Source organism: Aplysia californica, unplaced genomic scaffold (assembly GCF_000002075.1).
Source record: "Aplysia californica isolate F4 #8 unplaced genomic scaffold, AplCal3.0 scaffold00286, whole genome shotgun sequence".
Classification (NCBI taxonomy): Eukaryota; Metazoa; Mollusca; class Gastropoda; order Aplysiida; family Aplysiidae; genus Aplysia; species Aplysia californica.
The window spans coordinates 841,753-869,043 of record NW_004797556.1 but is presented as its reverse complement, the minus strand read 5'-3'; the positions used below and the strand labels follow the sequence as shown (position 1 = coordinate 869,043).

Genomic DNA, 27,291 nt, shown 5'->3' with positions numbered 1-27,291 from the left:
TATTCTTTAAATTTACATTTTAAGAAGGCAAAAGAATAGTTCAATTGACGAAGCAGCAAACACTGACATTTTTGAAGTCCCAAATTTTGCTTTATAATCTATCAAGCCCAGTGTTTCCCTTCCTGGAAGTTGGGAAACACCACTTTCAAAAGTATTGATCTAAAGAAACCCAACTTCTTGCAAAAGAACAAAGCGAGAGAACAACACTTTGTATACGTATTAACTTTTAATTTTAATACAAAACTGTACAAAACCAGATCAAAATGATAATGCAGTAGTTGTCAGTTTCAAAGTATAGTTGAAAACATTGCAGGTATTGAACAAATGCCATTTTCCTGTTGATCCTCCTGCGGAGTAAAATCCTAAAGCCTAAAGAATCCTACAATTCTAAACTGTCAAGTCCAATAACTCTGTGCCCAAAATCTCTGCACTGCACAAGATCACCTGCAGAGTGTCTGAACAGGAAAGATTTCTCCAGATTTCAACTACATGTAGCAAGAATAAGGCAAAAGTTAATGGAACACATTCACAACATGACTGATTACTGAAGTGAAAACCTAGAACATTAACATTATTTAAATGTTTTGCTCGCTGCAAATTGGAAAAAAAGATGTTCCAAACTGTAACGTCAGCTCAAATTGTTCAATCTAATTTATTTACCTCCATTTATACATAATTTGAATAAAGAAATAATGATACATGTACCAAATTGAGATAGAAAAATGGAAGTATTTTCATTTTATATAAAATCTTAGAAAACGTCATATTGACCCGGATTCAATACATGTACTTCGTATTCCTTTCAAACACCATTCTCGGCCCAATGTTCATGCTTGGTTTTTTCCTTTCAACACATGGAGCTTTGCAGTTGGGTGAGAAGGTAACTAACTGTAGCTACACATTTAAGCTTCATGATAGAAACACATTTTTCCATTGTATGAGCAGTGCAGATGCAGGGGCACAGAAAGAAATACACCACATCACTCAGTTTTTTTTAGATTGATACGTCAGCTATGATGAAGGTGGGCTTCTTTGACTCGAGTGGGATACAACATCCAAGCTGACAGATGCAGACACGAGACTAAATAATTTCCCTGAGCTGAAAACAAATAACTTCCTTAGGTGCAACAGAGAAAAGCCTAACCATTACTACACAGACCTCCATCATGTTCACACACAACTGGAAAGTAAAGCAAGAGAAGAGAGAAGGAATGACGGGTACCATTTCCCAGACGACAGACACTCAACTTGTGCTACTATCCTCAAGCTAAAAAATTTACTACCACTTCCCGAGCTGCAGACAAGAAAAATGGCATCCACATCTAAAAGTGGGACATTAGCCACCAAACAATATGAGGCTGGAATAGTCAATTTATCTTAATTCTAGAGAAGAGGTAACTTTACTGAATTGTCATGGAAAGCCAACAACAAAATTCAAGCTACTCTATCTCCAGCCTCAACACCACCAAATCAAACACTGTGTGCTGGACCAGTGATGAAAATACAAACATAGATAACTTTTTGTAATTAATACGTGGTCACGTTAACACATTCTCTGTTTGTTTGAAAAACATATAAACGTTAGAACAATAATTATTCCAATCTCAGTGATGAGTACGCTTTTTCTGAGAAAGCATAGTTGGCAGCCATGATCCTGTCCAATCTGTCAGCCACATGGTGGCTGGTCACTTAGATGTTATTAGCTTACAGCGTGCTCTACAATCTCAAAAGACATGTTCCAATCAGAGGGCATATACATATAAATACTTTACTAGGAATACATACACGGCAAATCTAAAATATTAGGTCTCCAGTGTAAAAATGCAATTATGGCTTGCATTAGACAAAACGTCATGATTTTACCAACCATGAAAGACAACTAAAATCATTCTGTTACAAAACAATAGCCATTCATAGTCAGTTGCTCACACAGTATCAATAATACACTTTTCCTGTGTCATTGAGTAAATATTTCCTCCTATTCTGAAATACATTTACAACACCAATTCCAATACCGTAACTCCTTGCTACTGCATTGCCCTGTTCAAACAACAATTGCTGCTACTCTTTTTCATGAATGTCTCAACATGGACTTGAGGTCTTGACACTGAGCAGGGTCAGAGACCAATCGTGTATGACCTTCCCTTGGGGTTGTGGATAGGGGAGACCTGTCCACCACAACGGAATGCCCACTCGTACCAGACGTTCTTGGACGTACACCTTCTCCAGATATCAATGGATATTGTTGATCCTTTAGTCATTGTGATAGGAACCTGCAAATGCAATGATGGTCTAAAAATGAGAAGGGTGGATGAATACAACGGGCAAATAGTAAACATTTTAAAGACCCCATTCACACTATATACTCCATTTGTGAGGCAGCGTGGTGGAATCAGGCTCTTGTCAATTTTTGGACACGTAGAGTAATTTGTATCATCTTAAAGCTTGTTCACTTGTCTTATTTTGAGGGAAAAAATATCCATTTATCTTGAATACAAGTCAAGATATTTGCGAAAGAAGGAGGTTGGGTTCAGTCGTTTTCAGAGGTAAAATTAGTGAGAAAATGGCCACCGAAGATTAGTTATTTCCTTAGCTTAAGAGTCCCTGGTAACTGAAAATTTACATTTTTTGTGCCTTTAATCAACTTTTTAAAGAAAATTCCACTCAGAAATGAGTTCTTTAATGGTAATAAAAGGTGTTGAGCCCAAAAACAAAAATTTTATAAAAATTCACAAACCTGCGGAAAAATGCAAGTTTCTTCACTTTGATTATTTTGACGAGAGCCTGATTCCCCCACGCTGCCTCACATTTTAATTTTTAGATGGCTGAATACTTCAACCCTACCTATTAAGGCCAACTTGAGTAGAATGGGATACACAATGTCCTCCCAGAAAGGGGGAGAAACTTGATAAAACAACTCCTCCTAGCTTTTTTGGTGTGCAACAGCAACAAGCATGACAATTATACCACAGAGATGAGAAGTCAAAAGGTGTTTATTAACACAAGAATGGTCATTTTGAGATAGGATCAAAACAGCAGTCAATATAAAACAGAATCATAGAGAACATATATGTAACCCACCAGTTAGTGCTAGTTTTATAATAGCACCAAAGCAAATATATGTATATATGAATATACTGTAAACCATTGACTTTTTTTGGCGTGTGACTTGAAAGGACAATTTTTAAAGAACACTGTGGGAATACATGAAAACAAATAGCAAAGCCAAAGTGTTCACAAAAAATTAAATGGGCAAAACAAGGAAAAAAGACAAGTACATAACCCCCCCCCCTCCCAACAAAACAGGTGTACAGAAAAGACAATACTATTTTTTGGAAAAGTTTATATCCCAGAGAAAAAGGCATACATTGACAGCCCTTTCGTTTAAACCAATTTCTAAATATGGTATCTTTTCTCTCTCAGCTGTTTGTTGATTAGAAGTAAGAATTAAGATGAGCCCTTCACAGTTGCGGTATGAGGAATCAATTATCAACAGCGTCAGTCAAGAAAGCCAGGATTTAACATATTACACCCTAACTCGCCCGGGAATTCCCTTACGCGCTCCACCCTGACTCGCCCGGAACCGCCCGCGTCGACCTAGCGTCTTTAGAAACGAAGTCTCGTCTCGTCTGGGGCCGAGATTTTCATTTACATAGTTATTGCAAAAAGTTTTTTCTTTCGTTTGATACTGAAACGAAATTTTTCGGGCCAGAACTTTTAATATTAGAGCTGAACGAAGTGCGATCGCGTTACCGACACTTCGAAAGAGTCTCGACTTGTTGAAAAGCGACACAATTGAGTTCGAAAAAGGAAATAACGATGGATTTCAGCACAAACAAGCATATGAAAAATCAGATGACTCAGATTTTGATGTAAACGTTGTAGCAAGAGTGTGGGGCGATTTCGATCTGACGCAGAAAATCTAGAATTTAGATCTAGGGCCCGACCGCGAGGTCGAGAGTGAGAGTGACGGGTCGGACACCCCGATTGAACTAAAGTTAGAACATTTCCAACAGTTTGCGCATACATAAAAGTTATATTTTTCTGAAACTACATTCATTTTTCGTTTTAACTTTTATTTTTTCAGGATTTTTGGAATTTGTTTAGTATTTTTAAAATGTGTTTTTTAAAGGCTAGTATTCAGGGGAGTTGGGTTCCTTCCCCTTGCTTAGGATCTAACAATGGACTTCCCGTCCAGACCCTTAGGGTGTAATGTGTTAAAAACAGAGAGATATCAATAACTTTCTGACCGTACATAAACACATCATGAACTGCCTTTCTCTACATAATTCATCCTCATCTCTCTATTGTGTTACTTGTTAAACCTTTTCACTGCTGGACCTGCTCTATAATATTACCAAATACCTCAAGAGGGTGGCGATCCTAGCAGTGAAGAGTTTAATTGGTCGCATTTAAGAGAAAATTGAAGGTAAAGTTTTTGAATCCCTATTCAGTTTCTTTAAAAGGCAAGGAGAGTTTTCTCTGTAACCAAACAAATATACACACCAATGAAACTAAACTTCTCCTATAGGTAGGGCAATGCCCATCTTTGGTGTAGGTCAAGATTTCTGGAAACCCCCGAAATCTGAGTTAGCCCGCTAGTCCTTAAAAGCGACCGATTACACTGACACTGACAACTCAATGGAAATCAGCAAAGGAACTCTTACCCGGATTGGGAACAGTATAGGGAACCAGCTAAACATGCCCGGCGAATGTGTCTCAGGAACAATACCTGCATGAAATAAATAAAAACTTTTATTTTCGTACAAGTTCCATGCAACAGAAACAAATTAGTTGCCTTTGGCCTAATAAAACGAAAAGAGACGGTAAGAATGTGAAGACACAAGGGCAAGATTATTAGATTGAGTATAAAAGTTGACGGCACTTGCAACACAATTAAGTCATGCAAATGCCGAAGATTGGAGGTGCTTCTAAAGAGTAACATACAAAGAGAAGAAGGAGGCGAGATAAGGACAACAAATGTTTGATAGGAGAGAAGAACCAAAGCACATCAGAGCACCCGCCAACAACACACAAAATGGAAGCTGCCAAGAACTAAAAACACTTTACGAATTCAGCACATGAATTAGAACATTTGACATACTTTTAACACAGCAACAAATACTGATCACTCAATATCCGATTGATTATAAAACGATTTACAATCCCAATTGACATAATTTACATCAATTATGAGGTGGGCTGCATCAACTTTGCAAGGGCCAACCCCAATGGAGTGAGGACCAGCATCCCAGACAAGACAGAAATAACATAATTCTATGGTTTTGTTTGAGGGGTAGACCTGCCAATCAGATACTGGAGTCATCGTGACTTCTTTATTCAACCAAGTCAGAGAGACGCACACTGAGACGATAATAGACATTTTGTGGAGGGGGAAAAGAGAAGCCAGGGGCAAAAACAGAGAATAAATGCAACTTACTTGGTGATAAAGCATATTATGACAAGCTCATATCTTACGAGGACAAATGACCTCCCCCCCCCCCCTCTTCTCAACTCAATGTTCGTCAGAATTTAAATATTTATAAAAATTTACTTACTTAACATGACATCTTTGTAAAGATTAGTGTCGAAGTATCCTGCAAATCCATGTACCAGCGCATCTTGCTGCACAGTGAAGTCCAAAGATGCGTATCGACAGTTGTCAATTGCTTCCTCTGTCAACAAGAGAGTAAAAGTTGTAGTACCAGTTCAACATGTGAACAGTCATAATGAGACTATAATGAACAAACATGCAAGGAAAACAAAGATTAAAAAAAAAAAGAATACTGATGTTTGTTAAGTACCCAATGCAAACTAAAAATACCAAGAAGATAATATTGCATACACAGACACATTAACATAATTAACATAAATGATAATACGCAGAGACAAGACGCAATTTCCAAAAAAGTTGAACAAATACCTGAACGATCACACCAATAATGCCTTCACGGAAAATACAGTTGAAATAATCAAATCTAAAGGAGATTCAGGTTATGAAAAGTTTGAATTCAGCGTTCAGCTGACTTCCACTCAAGATGAAATATAAAAGGTGAATTAATAAATAAGAAATACGACTAATCACAAAAAGCACAATGACAATCCTTTTTTGTCTGTAATCATTATATTCATATCAAGTGGAAAAGTGGAAGGGAAATCAAGTTAATTAAGACCCTTTGACCTTTGAGTGATTGTTTTGTTTTGAGTAAAGGAAAACACATCCATGGTAATTTAGCACAGGGAAAGAGAAAATAGAAAGACAGAAATAACATGGAATGTAAAGAGGTAGGAACTCCCAGTGAAGCCCACATCCGCAAGTTAAGATCCCTAAGAAAATGTGTAAAATTAAACATATAAGAAATACAGACAGTGCCTCTTACCTCTGTTTGGGTGCGTGAAAGTGAACACAGGTTTCGGTGTGTCTAGGACAGAGCAGTTGTGTAAACGTACCACATAGGGCATCTCAAAAGGAGCCTGGAAAATAAACAACATAACAATGAGAGGTCATGGCATGCCCCTTTCAATCTCAACACTGTTGTTACTTTAGAGGCAGGACCTCTAAACTGATAATTTATTTCTGACTAGGACCAAGCCAAGTAGGTGGAAAACCTTGAAAATTCATCAAACGAGACAGTTTAGAAATGTCCCTAAGGGCATTCCAACTAGGCCATCCGCATCCTATACCAGCATCAGACCCGCCACTCTATAAAATCTAAAAACCAGGATCAACGACAAATCACCAAAGTGATTACTAAGCTGACTTAAAAATTTCCCTGGGGTGTCCATACATACAATCTATATCCATCTATATATATGCAGATGTGTTAATCATTATTTTTTAAAATCCTGAAGAATCGCATCAGGGATATACACAAACATTTTTTTTTATTCATGAAAGTATTGAACAGTCTTTATTATACAAGAAATACAATACATAGATCTAGACACCCACAAGCATATTTGAATATCAAAGCAGGCTTGCTCTCGCTTATTCGGCCATGAAAACAAATTATAAGCCCCCCAAAATGCCAAATTTATACAACACCCCAAAGCAAAACTATTGCAGCTACATACTTCAAAATTGGTATGTCTAAAGATCCGTGCCAAATTTCAAAGCGATTGCACTATATCTATGGTTACTGGTGGGCCCTTACAAAAGTGCCAAAATGACCGGGTTCTGATTTGTATTGCTTATTAAACATTTTAAAAATTATGAAAGGACTTTAGCAAAGTAATATTACTTTCCAGAAATTAATAGGCCTAAAGTTAAGTTCAGTTCATATAAAGTTTACCTCTGGAGGTTTTCCTCTCTCTGCTTTAGAGCTCCGCACTTCATTGTAAAGTTTTGAGGACTGCAAAGGAGCCAGGAAAGACGTGTACTTCTCTGGTATACTGATCCCATCATCTGCAGGAAGCAGAGCAGACATAATAAAGGAAAATACTTTGACTGACCAGAACATAAGACTTCAATGAGAGGGAAAAAAAACGAGAGGAAGAAATAATAAGGTATAAAACACAGGTAAAACAGAAGTGTTAAAAATTACACAAAGCCATTTTGAAAGGAACAAATACGGAAAATAAAAATCTGGAAAAGAAGCAGAAAATGTAGAGAACACCATAGCGCCCATCAACCACTTGTGACTAGCCATTGTGAATTACGTTAAGCTAAACCCCCCCCCCCCCCCCAAAAAAAAAAAAAGCAACCATCTCATTAAAATAAAAGACAGTTTGGCCATATTTTAATCAAACCAAAAATGAGTAAAATAAATCCAAGACAACTGTAATTGATTTTACATGTCAAATTCTTAGCTTGCCTCTTCAAGTAAAAATAAATGCATTTCACAAAGTTCATCCAAACAGACACAACTGTGGGGAAAAAAAAGAAGTAGGATCTACCAGTGGCCCTCTCCAACCATCCACACGAGTAAGCCACAAATTCCAGCCAACACACACACAAAAGTATGAGTACAGGCTCCTTGTATGCTTTACCTTTGAGGGCTGGGACTACAATTTTGACTATCAAATGCAAAACGACAGCTTTACCTTTGAGATATTTTTGAGCGCCGTCCAAGCACTCAGGAGACAACTCGTTGTCCCCAAAAGAGCCCAGCAACTCGCTGACCAGGATGTCAGCTTTCTCCGGGGCCACCCAGTCTCGCATGTCACAAGACACAACCTCCACCCGGCTGCCCCACTCCTCCTCCTTCATGTTCTCTAACCTGTTTAGATGGAGAAAAGAGAAACATCATTCAGATGATTCATGTCAAACTTTAATTTGAGAAAACAGAAGCACCCAACATGATAATAAAATGTCATTCATTGCACCGAAGAAACAAGACGACACAGAAACAACAGAGGGAAAGAACAGAAGAACATAACAGTGGTGCCCTCCTGTCATTTGTTCTCAAGCAGTCAGAAAGTAGAAGTACAGTAGCAGCCACATTACAGCTCCAATCTAATTGGTTCCAAAAAAATGATATCACAGACAAGAAATTAAAGGAGCAGACCATGTAGACAAAAGAATAAAACCATTACGTCTTCCTCTAGATCTGTAACAGGAACATACTACACTTACAGAAACCCTGCTGATTCACAGAGAATGTGTTTGCAATTTTAGTTCAAGAATGACAAGAAGACACAAAAACGAACACATATTTCTTTAAACAATAACACAACTCCAGGGCATTGAACCAAAAAAGATAAAACAGCATAACATAAACACATAAAAACTTAAGTGTAAGATAAAAACTTAGGTATACGATAAACATTCAAGTCAGATGAGAACACAGATTACAATACAATTTTGGCAACTATATCTTTCGCAATATAATATCTCCAAAATCTTGGGCTTAGAATACAGTGGAATCTGCTTATACCAAACACACTTAATTGAAAATGACAGTAACCAAAGAAATAAAAACCCCAATATTGTTTTTCTTCTATTTCAGTAACTTCTCTAAATGAAAACCCCAGCAACATTGAAGAAAACCTGATGGTCCTACAGATTTCAGATTGAGCTGACTCCATTGTGTTTGGTTACCACATGCGAGAGAAAGAATAAAGCAATAACATTACAAAATTATCCGTCTCCATCTTGCTTTGCTTTAGATTAGTAAGCTTCTGTGCAAAGAAATGTCGCATATGTTTGAAAACAACACACACAAAACTTACGTAATAACTGCATTTGGATTTTTTTCAACGGCGTAAACTTTCTTTAATTTACACCCAGCCTCAATGGCAGCTGCTATAGAGGCACGCACCAGAGGTCCCCTGCCAGCTCCCACAACCATGATCACTCTGTGGAAAAAGACAGTAACAAATAGTGGGGACTCCATCTGGGAGATTGTAAAATGAATTTATGCCCTATCAACACAACTAAAACCACTGAAAAGGCATGCTGCTTTGACCCTACCTGAAAGGGTCAATCTCTGTAGACTGAGATACAGTATCCGGTAGTAGAAAGATGGAGGTACTGCATAAAATGACCTCCCCTCTCGGGAATCAAAGATTTGGAAATCATTGTTGCAGACTGTCAAACTTATGTGAAAGACAAAGCCATACTTACTTTCTGGGAGAACTCTCAAAGATCCCAACACATTTAACTGTTTTTTTACCCTCTTAAAGTTAACAATTTCTCAGAGCACTGCATTTATTTCAAAGAGCTAAACACTTTGGTAGAATTACACTGGCTCATGTTTCGCTGTTAAGCAACCAACACCATTAGATCTTGTAAATCTCAGCATAGGACCCAACTGACAGATGCTTGAAAAGAGTCAGATTAAGAAATGAAGGCATTCAATAATATTTACAGGAGCCAGTGCTCTCTGTTTAAGCATCAAAAGTGTTAATTGAGAATGCAACATTGTACAAGACTTACACCCATGTCAACACATCTTTTATTTGAATCTTTCAGAAGGTTTGCTGCTTTGACCTTGCCTGTCAGGGCTAATCTACACTGGGGCAGACGCTGATACTCCCATTTATGACAGACAAAGCCTTTCAATGTGCTCTCGAGAGGTTGAGATCGTGTTAACTGTAGCTAACACACTTATTTTTTAATTTCTTAACCTCTAGATACAAAAATATACCCTGAACACATTGATCTAGGTATCGAACCTGCAAAATGAGTAGAAAAGGGCTTTAAATAGATCTAAATGGGTTCAGGGTTTTCAATTTTTGTGAAATTATTGCTTCACCATATATTCAGTAGCTGTGATTGCTTTAAGAAAATCCCAAGTAGCCATAAAAGCTTTTAAAATAAAATTTTCTCAAAAAGTTAAATTCTTACAGGGCCACTTGTCACCAAAGCTGTGTTTGTTCGTTGGTGCCCATACCTGTCCACAACAGGTTTCTCTCTTCCCCGATCTTTGTTTTTGATGTATTATTCATTATTCAGGGGGTCGTGTTACAATTATCATTATTTCTCAAAATTTATCCTTTCAATCTCATTAAAATGGTGCATGTTTGTTTGTAAATTGTTTGGTGGAGCTATTAATTTGAGATGCACTTGTCTGTAGAACAACGATTGTGTCCGTGAGAGGTTTTGAACAATTGTTGCTTTTCTTTTTATTGTTTTAGTAGAGGGATTTTTTTTTTTTTATGGTAGAAGGTTTATTTTTTATTACTATAGTAGAGGGTTTTACGGCACTCGCAACTGCACAAGGTCATATGAGCGCCAAGGGGTGGGTGTCAACAGAGAAATCTTTACAGGGAATCAGACTTACTCTGCTCACCTCTCTAGCTTCAACAGCACAAGGTCTGCTTCGACCATCAAGGCATCCCGGAAATAGCAGGTCACAAGAGAGTGACAACATACAAAGGAAGTAGAGGAAAATGACAATAGTAAGGATTAGGAAAGAAAAAGCAGCAGTTCCCTGTTGTAGATCAGGCACAGTTATGAGCGTGACATAATGAATCAGCCCATTTACAATTCTACTGTGCATGAACAAGAAATGTTCCCCCTTTGGGAATGGCCTAAAGACACTACAGTCAGTGGCACTGCCCGGGGGGTAGTAGAGGTTTTACGGCGCTCGCAGCTGCATAAGGTCATATGAGCGCCAGAAGATTAGAGGTGAGACAAGAGAGTAACAAACATAAAAAAGAAGGAAGGGAGATAAGGACGATAGATGTTTAATAGGAAAGAAGAAGCAAACCACACCAGAGCACCTGCCAACCACCCACGTTTTTCTTTTTAATGGAACAGGGATTTCTCTGGAAGTTTCTTCCAATCATGCATTTGCCAAAACTTTCCTAATTCAAACACCAAAATTCCTTCGGTTGTTACCACGAATATGTGAGGCATTGTGGGGGAAATCAGGCACTCGTCAAAATAATGAAATTGAGGAAAAACACATTTTTCGAGCGGTTTAGCAATTTTTATTGAATTTTTGTTTTTTGGCTTTTATGTCTATTTAAAAACAAATTTCTCTTAGGATTAAAAGAAAACGATTAAAGGCACAAAAAATGTAAACTTTTAGTCATTTAAGCTCTCAAGCTATGGATGTCACCAAACTTTGGGTCCATTTTCTCATTAATTTTACCTCTGAAACAAAGTGACCCCCACCTCCTTCAAACACGAAAATCTCGACTTCTATTCAAGATATAGATAGATGGGTTATTTGTTCATCAAAAGTAGGACAAACGACCAAGCTTAATATGTCCAAAAATAGATGAGCGCCCGATTCCATTGCGCCGTGACACATATGTTGTTAAGAATATTTACTCACAGCAGTTAAAAAAAACCCATTGTACATAATGGTTAGTGAGTAATTTGATAAACAAGATTACAACATTTTGCGAGGCTTGAGACCACAATCTGACCACTTGTTGGAAACAGATGTGATTGAAGGGTACATTTCATCAGCAGCACATAAAAAAAGTTAGTTGTCCCACCTTAAACAACTTCCCCATGAAGGAATCCAACAAAAAAGAACCTTAACATTATTATGTCAGACACCAATGAGGTTGAATCCATTAGTTTCAGTAAAAGTTTTATGGCACTAGCATCACAATAAAGTAATTTAAGTGCCGAAGATAAGAGGTCTTACAATAGAGTTCCAAACATAAAACAGGGGGAGGAGAGGTGCTTGAGAGGGAAAAAAAAGCAAACCGTACCAGAGCACCCGCCAACCACGGATAGATTAATCCATCTAAATCACATTATCTACAGGCCTACAAGAATACTAGACACTGGACACAGAGGCAACCATTAGCAATGCCAATGAAAATTTAATTTTTCACTTTAGCCCTTTTTATTTGGGATCTAAGAAAGAATTTTCAATTCTAAGAATTATGCTTCTTGAATTTTAAGAATCGGTTCATAAATAAAAAAGTTATGGGGTTGTAAAGGTCGGCAAAATAAGGATGACCCACATATAGGAAAATACTCCTAAAAAGTGGACCATGCAGTAGCAGATTCTGTAAGAAAACCGACGATATCTCGGTAATTAATCGGAGTGTTAGAGAGAAATTTGGCTATCCGATGTGTTTTTGGGTGTAGAAATCATTTCTGCAGTCAGATTTACTACCCATTTCGTAGTTATTTTGTTATAATTAAAATTTTGGTGTACATATTATGATTTTGCGAAAAAGGGGTGTCGGGATGAGTCCATTTTATTTCTAGCATCGTATCACAACATGGGATCTTTAAGAATTTAAGAATATATTTTGCAGCGTGACTAAATAATTGCAAAGCTTTTTATGATGACTTTAGACCATGCCAACTGTAAAAGATATGTTAATTCAATCTAACATGCCTTACAATTAAAAATTCTTTTCCCCCATTGAGACGCGAACACCCCAAGAGGAAATAAGCTCGTCTCGGAATACCCCCATTGCGATGTTACGGGGAACAGAGAGAAAAACAACCGGATGCGCGCGCCCGCCATTGCCCTATTTCAAGTGACCAATGAACGGGCCCGGAATAGTCATGCGGGGATTCGTAGGTCACATACATTTGCCGTGAGAGTGAGGGGAAAATGGCCGGTCTCCGTGCAAAGCCGCTTTGGATAGGGGGGTAGTCATGCATTTATGATCGGGTCTAAACAACTACTTGACACAGAACGTTCAAATTTGAGCACAATATAGAGAATAGATAGATCTATTACCATCTCGGCGTCGAAATTCAAACTCCTTATAGTTTTCGGTGTACCCGATACGAAAGTGTTCCCGCCACCAAAAGTATAGGTTAATTTATGTGTACGAACTTCAACTTCCACATATCATTAGTTTGCCCTATTTTCTGATTGGTTGCCGAGTTTCATTCGGATTGGTTCGGAAATACAGCAGACCGAGGTTGACAAAGTCAGTCACCTACGCTTCGGCCGGGTCCGCAATTTCACCTGCAAACGGGGACCAAATTTTCGCCGCGCGGGAAAGCCCGATTGGCTACAACCATACAGGAGCAGGACTCAAATTGACTTACATTTCTGTTGTTTCTCTGTCTTCTAGTGGCACTCTGTCCAGCAATGCATGGTACACAGCCTGAAAGAGAAAATAAGGGGAAAAAAACCAAAACGGAAAATAATTTTAAATCTTAAACAGCATAAACTTTCTTCCTAAGACTTTCTTGTTGGTGCCTTAGTCTTAAAGATATTAAGTCAGCTAGCTGCCTTAACAAAATTATAACTATGAAGCTGAAAATTCACTTGGAGCTAATTTTCAGCTGCAATCAAAAACCTAATGATAATAATAGTGCTGGTATTTAAAAAAAATCTAGTCACTACTGATATAAACCTGCTTCATTATGCTACACAACTGTCCTCGAAGACAACTTGTCCTCCACCAATCCACAAGTTAAAACATCTGCAGGCTATTTTAGACAAAAACCTTGTCCAATTCTTATTTGACTGTTTAACAAGTTAAGAAAAAACAGGTTAATTTAATTGTTCTTGAGACAGTGATGATATGTAAGCTATTTAAGCAAAACTTCATTGACTATAGACTAACACCTTCTAAACAATATATCTTCAGGTGAATACCATTATGGGTTAGGCTTGAGTTCTTTCTCACTATCACTGCTGTTATTACTGAATTATAACTATAGCAGTGAAAACCCCCCCCAACTCCTTAGGCTAAACCACTTAAAAGAGTATATCCTAACTATGAGTAGACAGTAACAGAAAAGTTAACGTCTCATTTATAACAATAAAACATGACCACTTATGAAAACTTCTTCCAGATTTCATTTCAAGTTACCCAAAGAAAATGAGAAGTAAAAAATCTGTGTACACTTACCTTCTGGTACTGAGAGTATTTGATCGGATCTTTCTCAAAGATCTCATATGTTTGAGACTCTAAGTTGTCCATCAGAGGCTGTGAAAAAGTACATATATATATGTATTATAATAACATGGAAAAAAGCTTATCTACAGAAAATTGTACCTAACAACATTCACTTGCAGCTTGAAATCAGAATTGACTCCAAAGGCAAATGTGGAAAGCCAATGTACCTTTAACTCTTATCCTGCGTCTGTGCCCAGATGCGTATCTTATCAGCAACCGATTACGTCGGACGTGCCGGGCAGGCCGCTGGGGTCACTCAGTGTGTACTGTTAGTGTACAGCGCGCGCGCGCCGGGAAACGTGTGTTTTCGCCATGAATACCGCGGGAGTGTGTTAACTGATGATGAAAATAACGCTCTATCCTTCACAGCTTTCTATTTATAAAGTGTTACAAACACATGAATAACCCCCTCTCACAAGCTGATAAGACATTACGAGTAGTTACGCCCATTTGAATAACCTTTCTGGACGCTCTTGTTGTTATGACTGACCTGAGGTTCGAAAAGGGATAATTTATGTCAATTTCCGAATGTTTCACACTCAAATTGTTCTTTGTACCTGCACAAGGGTATTCAAAACTATCAAACAAGCTCATTTTTTATCAGGTAGTATCATTTCATACAAAATCAAGCTCATTTGAAATATTTTGTACAGAAAAAAAGGAAGTCTTGTTTCCTGACTATCCTTTCGAGCTCCTCATGTCTAAGTGGGTCAATTTCTTCTATAATTTCATTGGACGAACATCTAGAGCTATCAACTTGGCATGTTTTGAATGAGACGTATGCCTCGTTTACGAACCAACGCAGGTGGTTCTAGAAGAAGGCCACAAACGCACACAAACTCAAGCAGACTGACGCACACACACTTGACCTGCGTGAATGGGGATCCGACTCGGGACCCGAATGACACGTAAGAGGATGCGCGCTGCGCGTGCGCTGAGCCAGGAGCTACACTGACTCGGGACCAGAACGCAGGCGAGGTGCCGAAATAGGCTTATCGGGCTACATAAACCCGGCTCCCGCAGGATGAGGGTTAATGAAAGATTAGTATACCTGATAAAACAACTTCCATATAGGAATCCAACTCACTCATGGAATATCTTATGCAGCCATGCCAACCACTCCATGACCAAAAATAGTTTTTCTCAGAAACCTCCCTAAAAATCGCTGCTATGGGAAAAAAATCAGTCTCCAGAACCCCAATTGATTTAGATTAAGTTACGAACCGGCCATGGCAAATAAAAGTGTAATGCAAATGTACACAAAATAAAAATGTGTATTTTCATGTCATTTTATGACAAGTCGGGCAAATATTGCATAAAAACCTGTGTATTTTTATGTCATTTAGAATAAGTTGCATGCAACTAGTGGAAAAAGAATTAAAAAACAAATCACATTTGATGCAAATCTGATCAGGGTTCTTCAACCTTAAGAAAACCGGAAACCCCAATTTTTCCGGAATACTAAGCAGGACTGCTTCTGCATGCAATGACGAAGAGGCCATTATGCCACAGACTTCAGACTAAACTAGCATTACTTTTGACTTTCTCTAAAAACACAAAACGCTAACCTGAAGGGGAGACTGTAGGAAATCCTCGTAGCCCTTGGCAAACTGGCTGACCGTGTCCAGGGGGTCTTGAGTCTGCCACAAGTGGTCAATGTACTGCTGGTAGGCCCGGATTGTCTTGTCTGGGTGTCGGTCCTGACCAGTGATGATCACCTGCACTTCCAGCTGGGTCAAAATAACAGTGACATAGCGAGTGTTACTTCAACAAGCAAACTGTATCTTGGGAAGCAAAGCCTCTTATCTGCTACATAAAACTTTCACAACCCCTCACACTGCTAATGGTTAGACCCCCTTTTAACACCTACAAAAGAATGCTTGTGTTTAAAGCAGTGATGATGAGCAACCAACAAACCAACAACTGACCCTGTCACTTTTTTAAAAAATAAAGAGAAGTACACCGAAACAAAACAGTCATTTTAGTTTTTAATTTTAGTTTTAGTAAGACCCAAGCCACTAGCAAAACAATGAGGTCAAACAAGTGCCGAAGAATAGAGGAGTTATAAGAGAGTAACAAATAAAAAAGGAGAGGACAACAGATGTTCGGTAGGAAAGAAAGAGCAAACTACACCAGAGCACCCGCCAACCACCCACTTACAGCCATTGTGTAGTGAAAACAAACACCAAGACAGGCAAACACAAGAGAAGATAAGAACAGAAGAAGGACACCCAAAACCCCTCTCATTTTTCCTAACTCGCAACAAACTTTCATGAAAAAGCTCAAGATACTGCATAGTAATTCTTTAAAAAAAAAAAATTATTGTAAAGAGAAGCAAATTGAAACAGTAAACTAACACCTCTTACACTAAAGCCCATCTCTTTTTTCCTAACTCACAATAAACTTTCATGAAAATACTCAAGACACTTGTATCATAATTCTTTTCTATTATTACTGAGCTCCCCGATTCCGTAACTCTGAGAACACTAGCACACTTGAGCTAAGAAATTTTCAAACACATCAAAACAGTCCAAGTTTTAAGGATAGCAGGATCTCCAGCTTACGACAGAACACTTGAAAGAAATTATTTATTTGTGTAACAAAACTATACCCTGAGATTTGAGATTGATTTTTACCCCTCAAAGAAATACTATATAAACTAGATTACTTTTCAGAATAAAGTAAAGATAATTTCATAGTTCCATAAAAAAAAATTCAGACGGATTGCGAACTCAGTGAATGCCAAAATAATTCAGATAGTAGGAAAAGATACAAAAACTTACACAAAAAAACAAAAACAACAACAAAAAATCAACAAAAATTAAGAGCTAAAAATTTTCTCACCTTAAAGAGATCTTTAATAACAGACTGGTGAAGTTTAGACAAAACCGGGTATCCTTTCTTATTCGTGAGGAAGAGAGAAGTAGATACCAGGATGGCTTTGACAGGTTCCGACATCCACCTCTCGACAACTTCCCGGTCAGGCAAATCAGCGGTCAGCTCCAGAGCCACGCAGAGACGCTTGTTGTGGTCACATAGTGAGCGTAGAGTGTTCCACCTTATAAAACAATGCAAAACATTTTCAGTCTCTGTTTAACAAAACTTTTCATGTCCATGCAGTGATGGGAATGAAAACAATAATGGTGCATACTTCATGGAAAGGGTACAATGAGGTACACAGAAAGGAAACTACAATGAAAAGAAAATTGGGGAAGGAGGGAAAGAGATAAGAGAAAAAAAGAGGGGAGGGGGGAGTGTGTGAGAAAGAGAGAGAGAGAGAGAGAGAGAGAGAGAGAGAGAGAGAGAGAGAGAGAGAGCAGAGAGAGAGCAGAGTGAAAGAGAGACTTTTCCATATATACACAGACAAACCAGTTTAAACACCATTTCTAGCACTATGTGGTAAAGTACCATACTAACCAGCTCCAGGTATCTTCAGACTTGTCCTCTCCCATGTTCTCATCCAATCCTTCAATGACTTGATCACACTGAGCAGCAGGGCTGAGCAGGGGGACTTGAACCCAGTATTGCTGGGAGAAAAACAAAATAAAACCAAAAACAACTAAGCTAGGTAATCTAAGGATTTTGAAATGCAGGAATTGAGAGACATTAAGGGGGGGGAGGGGGGCGTTACACATGGAGGCTATCTCACTTATTACTGGACCGAATTTTACCAAATTTCACACATATAACAAGCATAGTAAGGAGTCTTAAAATCCGCAATCGAATTTGAGAAAAAAGTTCGTTTCCATGGATACGTCGCAATATTGGATTTTATTGACATGTCTTACGCAATGAATACCGCACTTATCGCTTATGGAAATTGATTGCTTTTTTTTGCACGCGTGCTCACAAACATTAGATCTAAAAATTCTTCTGTTTTTTTTTTTCCTAATCAAATTAGAAAATTTTTAATGAATTTTTTCCTGAGGTAGCATTCAGGTTTGCGAAAATTCCGTGAAAATCCACACTCCAGACACCACCAACGAAAATCTATTCCATATATCAAAAATTCAACAAACAAATTTTTAGTATTACCTCTTCTCTTAATTCTGTGAAAATTTCATGAAGATTGGATGAAAAATGGTGGAGTAATTCAAAAAAGTATAGAGAAAAGTCGCATTTTGAGAAAACGGCTGATAAAGAAAAATAAAATACTGACTTTATGAGAAAATGGCGGTTACAAACATGCCCGGTATGGGAAAAAATACGGTTTTTGGGGGTTCTTATGCCATGAAATAGTTGTAGGAGAGGCTAAGGAAGCTAAAAATGCCTACAACTCAAATTCCTTGATTTTGAGCCGAATTTTGATTTTGGGGGTGTAGCCCCCCCGCCCCTAAGAAATAAATGTAAACAGACAAAAACATTTTAAAATCAACTCTACACTACAAGTCCCAAATTCAATTACCCCACCCCAAATATTTGCAAAAGATAACTATGTCATCCAATCCCCCATCAAATTTTAGACGTTGCAATTGCACAACAGCTTTCCAGAATGAAACAGATGGGCTTTGAAAAATACACCCAAAAAATTGGTTCAATTCAAATGTAAGCTTTGTTAATAATAGTTAAGTGCACTGCACCATTTACATTAGCATGCAGGCAGTCTTATCCTTTTATCATAATACAGGCAGGACTCTTTTCTTTGTAGGTAGAGCATCAATGTGGGCACTCATGGTCTTTAACAAACCAAGGGTGCAATAATGCTGAGTGAACATAAAACAAAAAGTCCTTAAACAATCGAGGCAGTTTCAGGTTTGGTAGAGTGGCATGAAGAGAAGCACATTGAAACAGCAACAGCCATGACGTGCAAGGACAAAAAACAAGAGGTACAGACTGAAATAAGAGAGGGAATGAAAAGAAATAAGATCTTCTAGTGACACTTGCCAACTGCTGCAGTATAAATGAGTGTGTTACCTGTTGATAGTAGTTGGCGACGAAGTACTCGTTGAGACACCTGGCCAAGTTGAAACACTTGCCACTCCGCAGCGGCATCATGACGGCCGGCAAACCCAGATGGGCTGCCCATGTCAACTCCTCCTTAAAAGCCTTGATGAAACAAGATGGTAAGAAACAAGAAATTAGTCACAAATGATTTTTGTTATTAAAAAAACCCCAACAACTCAAAAACTGGACAAATTTGAAGCCAACTTTACTAACACTAGAATTTGATGACTATCCAAATTTAAGACCAGATATGAAACAATCAAATTACCCTCCTCCCAAGTAACCAATCAACCTATTGCACTGAAAAAAGAGGCAGATCCCACTTGAGGAAGCATAACTGGCATGAACATCTATTCTCAGATCATATGCCACCATGTGTCACAACTGCACCTTCGGCAAATTACCTCTACATTTTTCTTTGGTTTAGCATGCTGGCCTCCTGTCCCACCTTTCAAATTACTGTGGCAACTACCATTATTATACACCCTCCATTTCTAGAATGTAGCAATGGTATCACTTTCAACTTAATTGCATGCAGTATTCACCAGCAAGAGGCAGACAGGGAAACCATTAACAAAAATGAAATCTTAATGGTAAAAATGCTAGCAACCACTTTACCAGTTCTGAGTTTGTGCGAGTGTGATAATAGTCAGAGTCAATGTGCAGCCAAGGGGAAATTTTACCGACAACGAGGGTATTCCAATCTGAAAGGAAAGTGAAAAAAAATTACATTACTCCATTTATACTGCAAAAATTAAAAACACAAAAAGAGATAGATAAAATCATCAGTCAAAGAATTAATTCTTCAGAAGCTTCATATCGATACATCACTAGGAGTTTGACATTACAGGATACCAATACCATAACTTCAAGAGTATTTAATTTGTCAGAGACGCCTGGAAGAAAATACTAAGCACGGAAAGTGTAGGACTTGAAGAAGGTATGAACCAATGAAAAGACAAAAAATATAAAACTAGTAATTGGAATATTTATTCCTGACTTTACTCTCACAATCTATTCAACCAAAGATCTTCGCACCCTCATCTGACAGATCTTTAAAATATCATCTCATTCACTAATACTGGGATTATAAAAATTATTAAAACTTTCGGGATAAATAATGTCAACAATCAGCCTTTCTCTGCTTCAAGAATAGTATCAATGAGGTGAATAAATCAGAGTAGAGTAGGACACACACCTTGACTTGTCAGGCACATATCCGATCTTGTCAGAGCACATTTTCTGTTTTTAGCTGGTCCGTTGATGAATTCCCTCTTGAAGCGAGGGTTGACCATTGGTAAACAGACGAAGTCATAACTGTAAGCATAGGAAGAACTGAGTAAACAAAATGAAATATAATATAAAAGCGGAGAGATTCCGTTAAGGCAGGTTCGACTGTATACTATATATATATGCAAAAATGTTGGAAGGATACCAAAACAACTACATTTCACTGCCTTTTATTTGCTGCAGAACAGTGTAGGACATATATATGGCCACTAAAGCCCCCGCGGATCAATTGTTTTTAAGAAAATATCAAACATATAAACTGCAAAACAACATGGAAATACAGGGGGACATCGCCCCTGCAGGTGGAGAACCCCATAGTTTTACTGGGGAGCAAAGAATGACACTGCCGTGATACCGTGTGTCATAAGAGGTAAGTAAAAGGTGCGTAGATCTGGTCTCCCAAAAAGTGCCAGTTTGCGGCCCGACCCTGTAAAAACTGAAAGTTACAGAAACACGAACAAATATGCCTATTTATTTTTTAATCTTGGGAGAGAGGTTAGTTTTTAAAATAGTTTTAGTAGAGGTTTTACGGCGCTCGCAAAGGTCATATAAGCGCCAGAAGATTAGAGGTGTTATAAGAGAGTAACAAACATAAAAAAGAAGAAGGGGAGATAAGGACGATAGATTTTGATAGGAAAGAAGGAGCAAACCACACCAGAGCACCCACCAACCACCCACGGGGAGAGAGGAGCTTCTGCATCAGCAATAACAATTAAGGAGAAGAGTCTCCTGGAATACCCTGATATTATAGAAACGAAGTGGCTATAAGTAGATTCGGACTCGAGTCTGAATAGCCTTCCGTTGCCATTCGTTTCGGGCTCAAACTTCAATGATAAATATTCCAGCACGACATACTGATTGGCTGATGATTTTTCAAACTGCCTTTTCTGCGGTCATTTTAAAAATTGTTTTCAAATTTAGTTTGCACTTTATTTGTCCGCAAGAAATGACAATTTTAATGACTTTACTAACATTTTGAGCTAACACCCCTGCTTCAGAATGCAGAAGGATTGTTGCTTGGTAACACTGATCAGAATATAATGTATATATATATATTGTTTTGTCCTGATTTTATTTGAACATCATGTAAAGTATGTTGCTGGAAAAGCTTTTCCTTTAGATTATTGTACTTTGAATGAATGACTTTTGTTCTCTTTGGAAGGGTTTTAACTTTTCTCTTCTTATTTTCTAACTTGACTTCCAATTGATCAATGATTTGGTCTTTCTTGTCAAATAAAGCGGGTTTGACGACCTGCTGACAATTATAATCCTTTGTTGTTCTGAAACTTTGATTTTCAATTTTTTCTCACTGTTTTCAACTCAGACTGGGGATTCCCTGTTTTCCTTTGTTGTGTAGTATTTCAGAATTTGCGACTGTTTTTCAATTTTGATGTCAATAATACTTTCCTTGTTAATTTGTGTTGAAAATTTTCGCCAGACCGCAGAAACCAAGGAAGGCCAAGGACCAATTGCCTGTCTGCTTCACATCCAGTACACCCCGGGATTGCGCATGCGCAATGGAGTTTTGAGTCCGAATAGCAACAGGAGGCTATTCAGACTCGAGTGGGAATAGCCGCAGCCTTATGGAAAATTGGCGAAGAGAAATAACATCAAGCTCAGGACAAGGAAAACGTGGAAGTGTTTTTTTTCATGGGCCACCTATATTCAATATTCTCACCCCTGTGAGAATAGCTCATGACGCGATATTCTCACCCCCACCCAAGTGTGGGCATGAGGCCAGAACTCACCCCTGACCTCTCGCGGGGCGATAAAATCACCTAAGCCCTTGGTGGCTTACTATAAACCGCATGAAGTTGGGACATAACTCATGAGTGCTTGGCGTTTGTTTCCTCATGTAGGCCAATAACTGAAATACCATTGCCATAGTCTTTATTATTTTTTTTAACGAAGTGACTTAGGTTCAAGGTGCTGTAAACACAGTTTGCAGGCTACTTTCGCTGCACCCTGAATAATCCAACATTGGCACTGTAGAGGCCCGACTGGAAAAGCTAGAGTTGCTCAAAGTAAATGAGGAAACACCACAAGAATACTCGTGTGAAAAATAATGCGGCAGTGGTCCGAATGTAACGGAATTTTACGGAGGGCTAAGGCGGGCACAGCAAAATAGCCGCCGTCGACAAGGCCTCGTTCGCTCAGCGTGCGGAACACGACTTCATCCTCTCTTCCCGTGTGTGGACCCAGCAAAGCTTGACAATTTGAAATGTCATTCGAAGAAACAAGGGAAAATGGAAGATGGCCAAGGTAGCAAAAGGGGTGGGAAGGGGTGAAAAAAAAGAAGCAACCCGAGTCCGAATAGATAAAACCCATATATATTCGGACGCGGACGCGAGTCCGAAAAGATAAAAAATTTAATCGTACTCAATTCCAAATAGAGCTGGCCCATAATGTAGCGCGTGGTTTGCACTGGCAGTCTCCAAGCTTCCCTCGAGTCTTTCCTAGAGGTTCCCTTTAGAAAGCTACTTAAGTACTGCTTTTTCACCTCACAGTCCATTTGCAAACCTTGCAGTCTCGAATTTGATCTATTCCATTTGCAGCTCAGCGTCCTATTGAGTCCAATCTCTTGTAAGTGTGCTTAATTTCTTGTTTACAAAATTGAAAAGAAACGATCTGGATCGAAACGGTCAATCATTTGCACTGCATCGTTGAACTTCGCTTGAACTTGCTTCAAATAAAGGTGCTTTTTCGGTAGTTCCCACCCCCCTTATTTGAGCCTAGATCTACCTCTAAACCTAAATCTATATGTTTGATGCGCGGCGAGCTACGATACCAAACCTAACAAGTGCAAAACATCAAATCAGGGGGGCAACCCCCCACCTTATTTTTTTTTAGGTCAGGCGCCCTTGAAACCCCCCTACTCTTGGAGCCAAAACCCGCGAATAACAACAGTTGCGGGGTGGGAACTACCGAAAAAGCGCCAAATAATATATATATAGGCTTACTCTTAGTCTTCTTCTTCTCAGTTTATGTAATCATTAATTTACAGCATCAGAATCAATCTGGGCGGAAGAAGGGTGCTGCACAATCACAGACAATGGAACCGAACAGTTCTGCAAGTTGCAAAGAAAACAACCCGAGTCGGCACGCTGCCGTCGTGCGGTTGGTTGCCACCATGACTGACAAAGTGGGAATCCCTCAAGGCTCAATCCCTCAATGACGTCAAACAAGATGGCTGTTACTATAAATATCGGCCAATGGTGAATCCAGGGGTTGATTGGCATTCGGCCCGGAGCTACTGTAACTGTACTTGTTCCAGGGCCTGCAGCACAGCGTAGAGGTCCCAATAACGACTGCAGATGGCGTTCAGTCAGTTTAGTCGTCGTTCTCTGTCACTAGACTGAGACACTCTTAGAATCTAAATCTACTACTAGATCCAGTACTAGTTGGTACTCTAACTATCCACTTGTGACGTCTACATCTAGATCTATCTAGTTATCTAGATCTAGTATCATGGCCTCTGGAATGGCAGTCCCCGAAGAAGGCTCCAGCTCCGGTCCAATGATTCCTGTCGTCTGGCGTGTGGCACAAGTCCTGGTGCTTTTTCGGTAGTTCCCACCTCCCCTTATTTGAGCCTAGATCTACATGATCTAGATCTAGGTCTATAGTTTGATGTGCAGCAAGCTAAGATAGAAGGGAGTGTATACAGACCCGGTAACCGGAAACTAAGTCACGAAGTATACAGACCCGGTAGGGGAACTCTTTTGTGAATTCGGAAAGTTTCAGCGCCCTCTTGGCTCAGGTTAGACCTAGACCTAGGTTCTTCTAGATCTAGATCTATGGCCTAGGTCTAGATAGACAGACATAAATCATTGATCTAGTTTCGAGGTTAGCCTAGATCTAGATTAGATCTAGATCTCTAGATCTCGATCTAGATCTCTAGATCTAGATCTCTGTCTCTAGACCTAAATGAAGATTGCGGATGTCTTTTCGATGAACGATCGTTTTTCCTCCGTTTTTTGGACTTGGAGGAATCACAATTTGAAGAAAAGAACAGTGTCATAATTTCAATCGAGCAGTCTCTCTCTCTACTCTCTCTCTCTGTATCGCTCGCATTCTCTTTTTCTTTGTTTGTCTTTCTTTCTCCCCACCTATATTTTTCTCGTTCCCTCATGTTACCTGGGGCATGTCATATTTTGCTAGCACTTTCCCCTGCTCTCTCTCTCCTCACACACACTACCGGGTCTGGGCGCTGAAACAACTTTCCGACCTCACAAAAGAGTTCTCCTACCGGGTCTGTATACTTCGTGACTTTGTTCCCGGTTACCGGGTCTGTATACACTTCGAAGATAGAAATCTAGATCTAGATCTAGATCTAGTATATCAAACCTAACAACTGCAAATCATCAAACTAGGGTAAATCAGGGGGGTATGCCCCCCTGAAACCCCCCACCTTATTTTTATTAGGGTAGGGGGGCAATCCCCCTGAAACCCCCCTACTCTTAGGGCCAAAACCAGCAAATAACAATTGCGGGGTGGGAACTACCGAAAAAGCGCCCAAGTCCTGACGACCTGCAGCAGGCACGGCGCCGCACACACTGTATGAGTGCCCACATGGGGTTGCACATCAAGGCCCGCTTATGGAGAACAATGTGAGACTGGGCCTGGATGTACTTTGGACGAAGCCACACGAAGTTGCCTCCTGGCTGTCACTGTCACTGGTCACTGTACTGTCTGCCTGCAGTCTGCTGACCTCCTAATAAAGGCCAGCCAGAGGGAGGAAGGAGGGAAGTCCCCAAAGACAGCATAAAAGGTGGTGTCTCCCAGACGCTTTGGGCTAAAATAAAAGGCCAAAACCATACGCCACGCCGTGGCGTAAAAGGCAAGGCAAAGGCAGCATACCAAAAAAAAAAGACTTCAAAAACTTACCCTGCTTTGCATGAGGACTCCAAGGCAATCCCGATGTCAGGACAGCAATGGAAATCTCTGGCACAAGACGCTCTTGTGTTTACTTTCGGCATGCTTCCCCTTTCTTCATTCAAATGTTAATGGATAACTAAAGGCTTTCCTCCCTTCGGCCTATACTTTTCAATACAGACAAAAGATAACGGGTTGTGAACAGTGAGCCTATAGCCTATAGCAGATTCTAGTCTAATAGATTGATCTACTTTAGTATTATCGATATCTGGTGCCAAAAGAACGTTTGCCAGATTTAGGAAGGCTGAGCGGCTGGCTGAGCGTGCAAATTTTGATAAAAGCCGCGATTTGTCCGATCATTTGACTGTTCTAATTTTGATAGAATGAGCTGATCTATAAATTAACAACATAAAGTATCAGTTGTATCCCTGAGCAGCAATTGTTTTGTTTACTAACGTTTACCTAATTCAGAGGTGCCCTCACAGGAGCTCAAAGTGATTTCTCAGGATTTATGGGTAGGCCTTTGGATATGCCCTTATCTTTGTTGAATATAATAATATTATTATATTTTTGCTCTGTTAGTGTGTTTAAAAACACACATGACAATAATATAACGTCAACAATCGCTACCACTACCACTACCACTACCACCACGACTACTACTACTACTACTACTACTACTACTACTACTACTACTACTACTACTACAACTACTTCTGCTGCTGTTGCTTCAACAATAGCGCTGCTTCTGCTGCTGCTGCTGCTACTGCACTACACGCAGTGCTGCTTTAATATTACGGCACACCTTATACTACAACTACTGCTGCTTCTATGACTGCAGCTCCCTACTCATAATTACGACTCTTACTACAAATGCGGCAGCCACTACTGATTTCCTATGTTGTCATCTCTTGGTGATCAATAGCTAATCATAACAATCAGTATGTGTGGGTGGTTGGTGGGTGCTCTAGTGTGGTTTGCTCCTTCTTTCTTATCAAACATCTATCGTCCTGATATCTTCTCCTTCTTTTTTGTGTTTGCTATTCTCTTGTAACACCTCTAATCTTCGGCACTTATAGGACCTTATTGTGTTGCAAGAGCCGTAAAACACTTACTAAAACTAAAAAGCCCTATGTGTAGATGGCTCAAGAAAGGCTTTGGCATAAAACAGACAAACTGGCATTAAAGTTTTGAGCGATCTGTCTCCAGATTTTTTTCTGCTTCACGTCGTTGGTGCACCCATTCGCAAAGTATTGACGTAGTGATAGTTTTTCGTTCTTTACATTATCCTTAAATTAAATACGAGCATGAATTTATTCCTTGTTGTACTAAGACAACGCCTGCTTCACCAAACAACACCAAATTGTTGATAATAAAGTCTCAACACTTGATATGCATTGGAAATGCAGAGTTAATTAAAATTTCTTTTAAAAAGCGTCGTGGTAAAAATCTTATGATACATAGCATCAGAAGAAGTCAGGTTCGAGTTGACTTCTCGTTTGCTTTAACCGTTACAGTTTATAACCTATATCCAATACACTTTACAATCTGGAATAGGAAACCAATGGCTCAATTTTTGGTTATTTTTATTACGACACATAGCGACCGGAATTCATATTATTATGATGCTATAATTTTAGGTTGGAAATAATGAAAATCCGGCTCCGTCACACTTTTGTGAATTCTACCCTCCTTGAAAATTTGAGTCTGTAAAATGTGTGGTTTCTTTTAAAAAAATCAGCACTTACTGTGGCTACAAAAATTATGAATTACATTATATTGTAGATTTTGTGCAGCCTGATTATAGACTTACGTGTACATGTATTAAAATTCATTTTAAGGCTACCCTGAGGAGGTGGACTGCTTCGATGCCTTCCAAGACTAACTTGGCTGAATGGGATA

At 39.1% G+C, this 27,291-nt stretch overlaps 1 protein-coding gene across 1 annotated transcript; it reads right to left on the bottom strand.

The window, feature by feature from the left end:
- Nucleotides 1-207: 207 nt before the first annotated feature.
- On the bottom strand, nt 208-25,638 carry LOC101862512 (protein arginine N-methyltransferase 5). The gene is made up of 16 exons (XM_005101516.3): nt 25,402-25,638; nt 20,426-20,544; nt 19,846-19,931; nt 19,198-19,329; nt 17,701-17,810; nt 17,128-17,341; nt 15,852-16,013; nt 14,236-14,313; nt 13,424-13,482; nt 9,172-9,297; nt 8,044-8,219; nt 7,293-7,405; nt 6,381-6,474; nt 5,559-5,675; nt 4,668-4,732; nt 208-2,273 (listed from the first exon to the last, which is right to left on the bottom strand). Exons 1-16 carry the CDS (start codon nt 25,491-25,493, stop codon nt 2,118-2,120), a joined length of 1,899 nt encoding a protein of 632 aa, XP_005101573.1. The 5' UTR covers nt 25,494-25,638; the 3' UTR covers nt 208-2,117.
- Nucleotides 25,639-27,291: the final 1,653 nt, after the last annotated feature.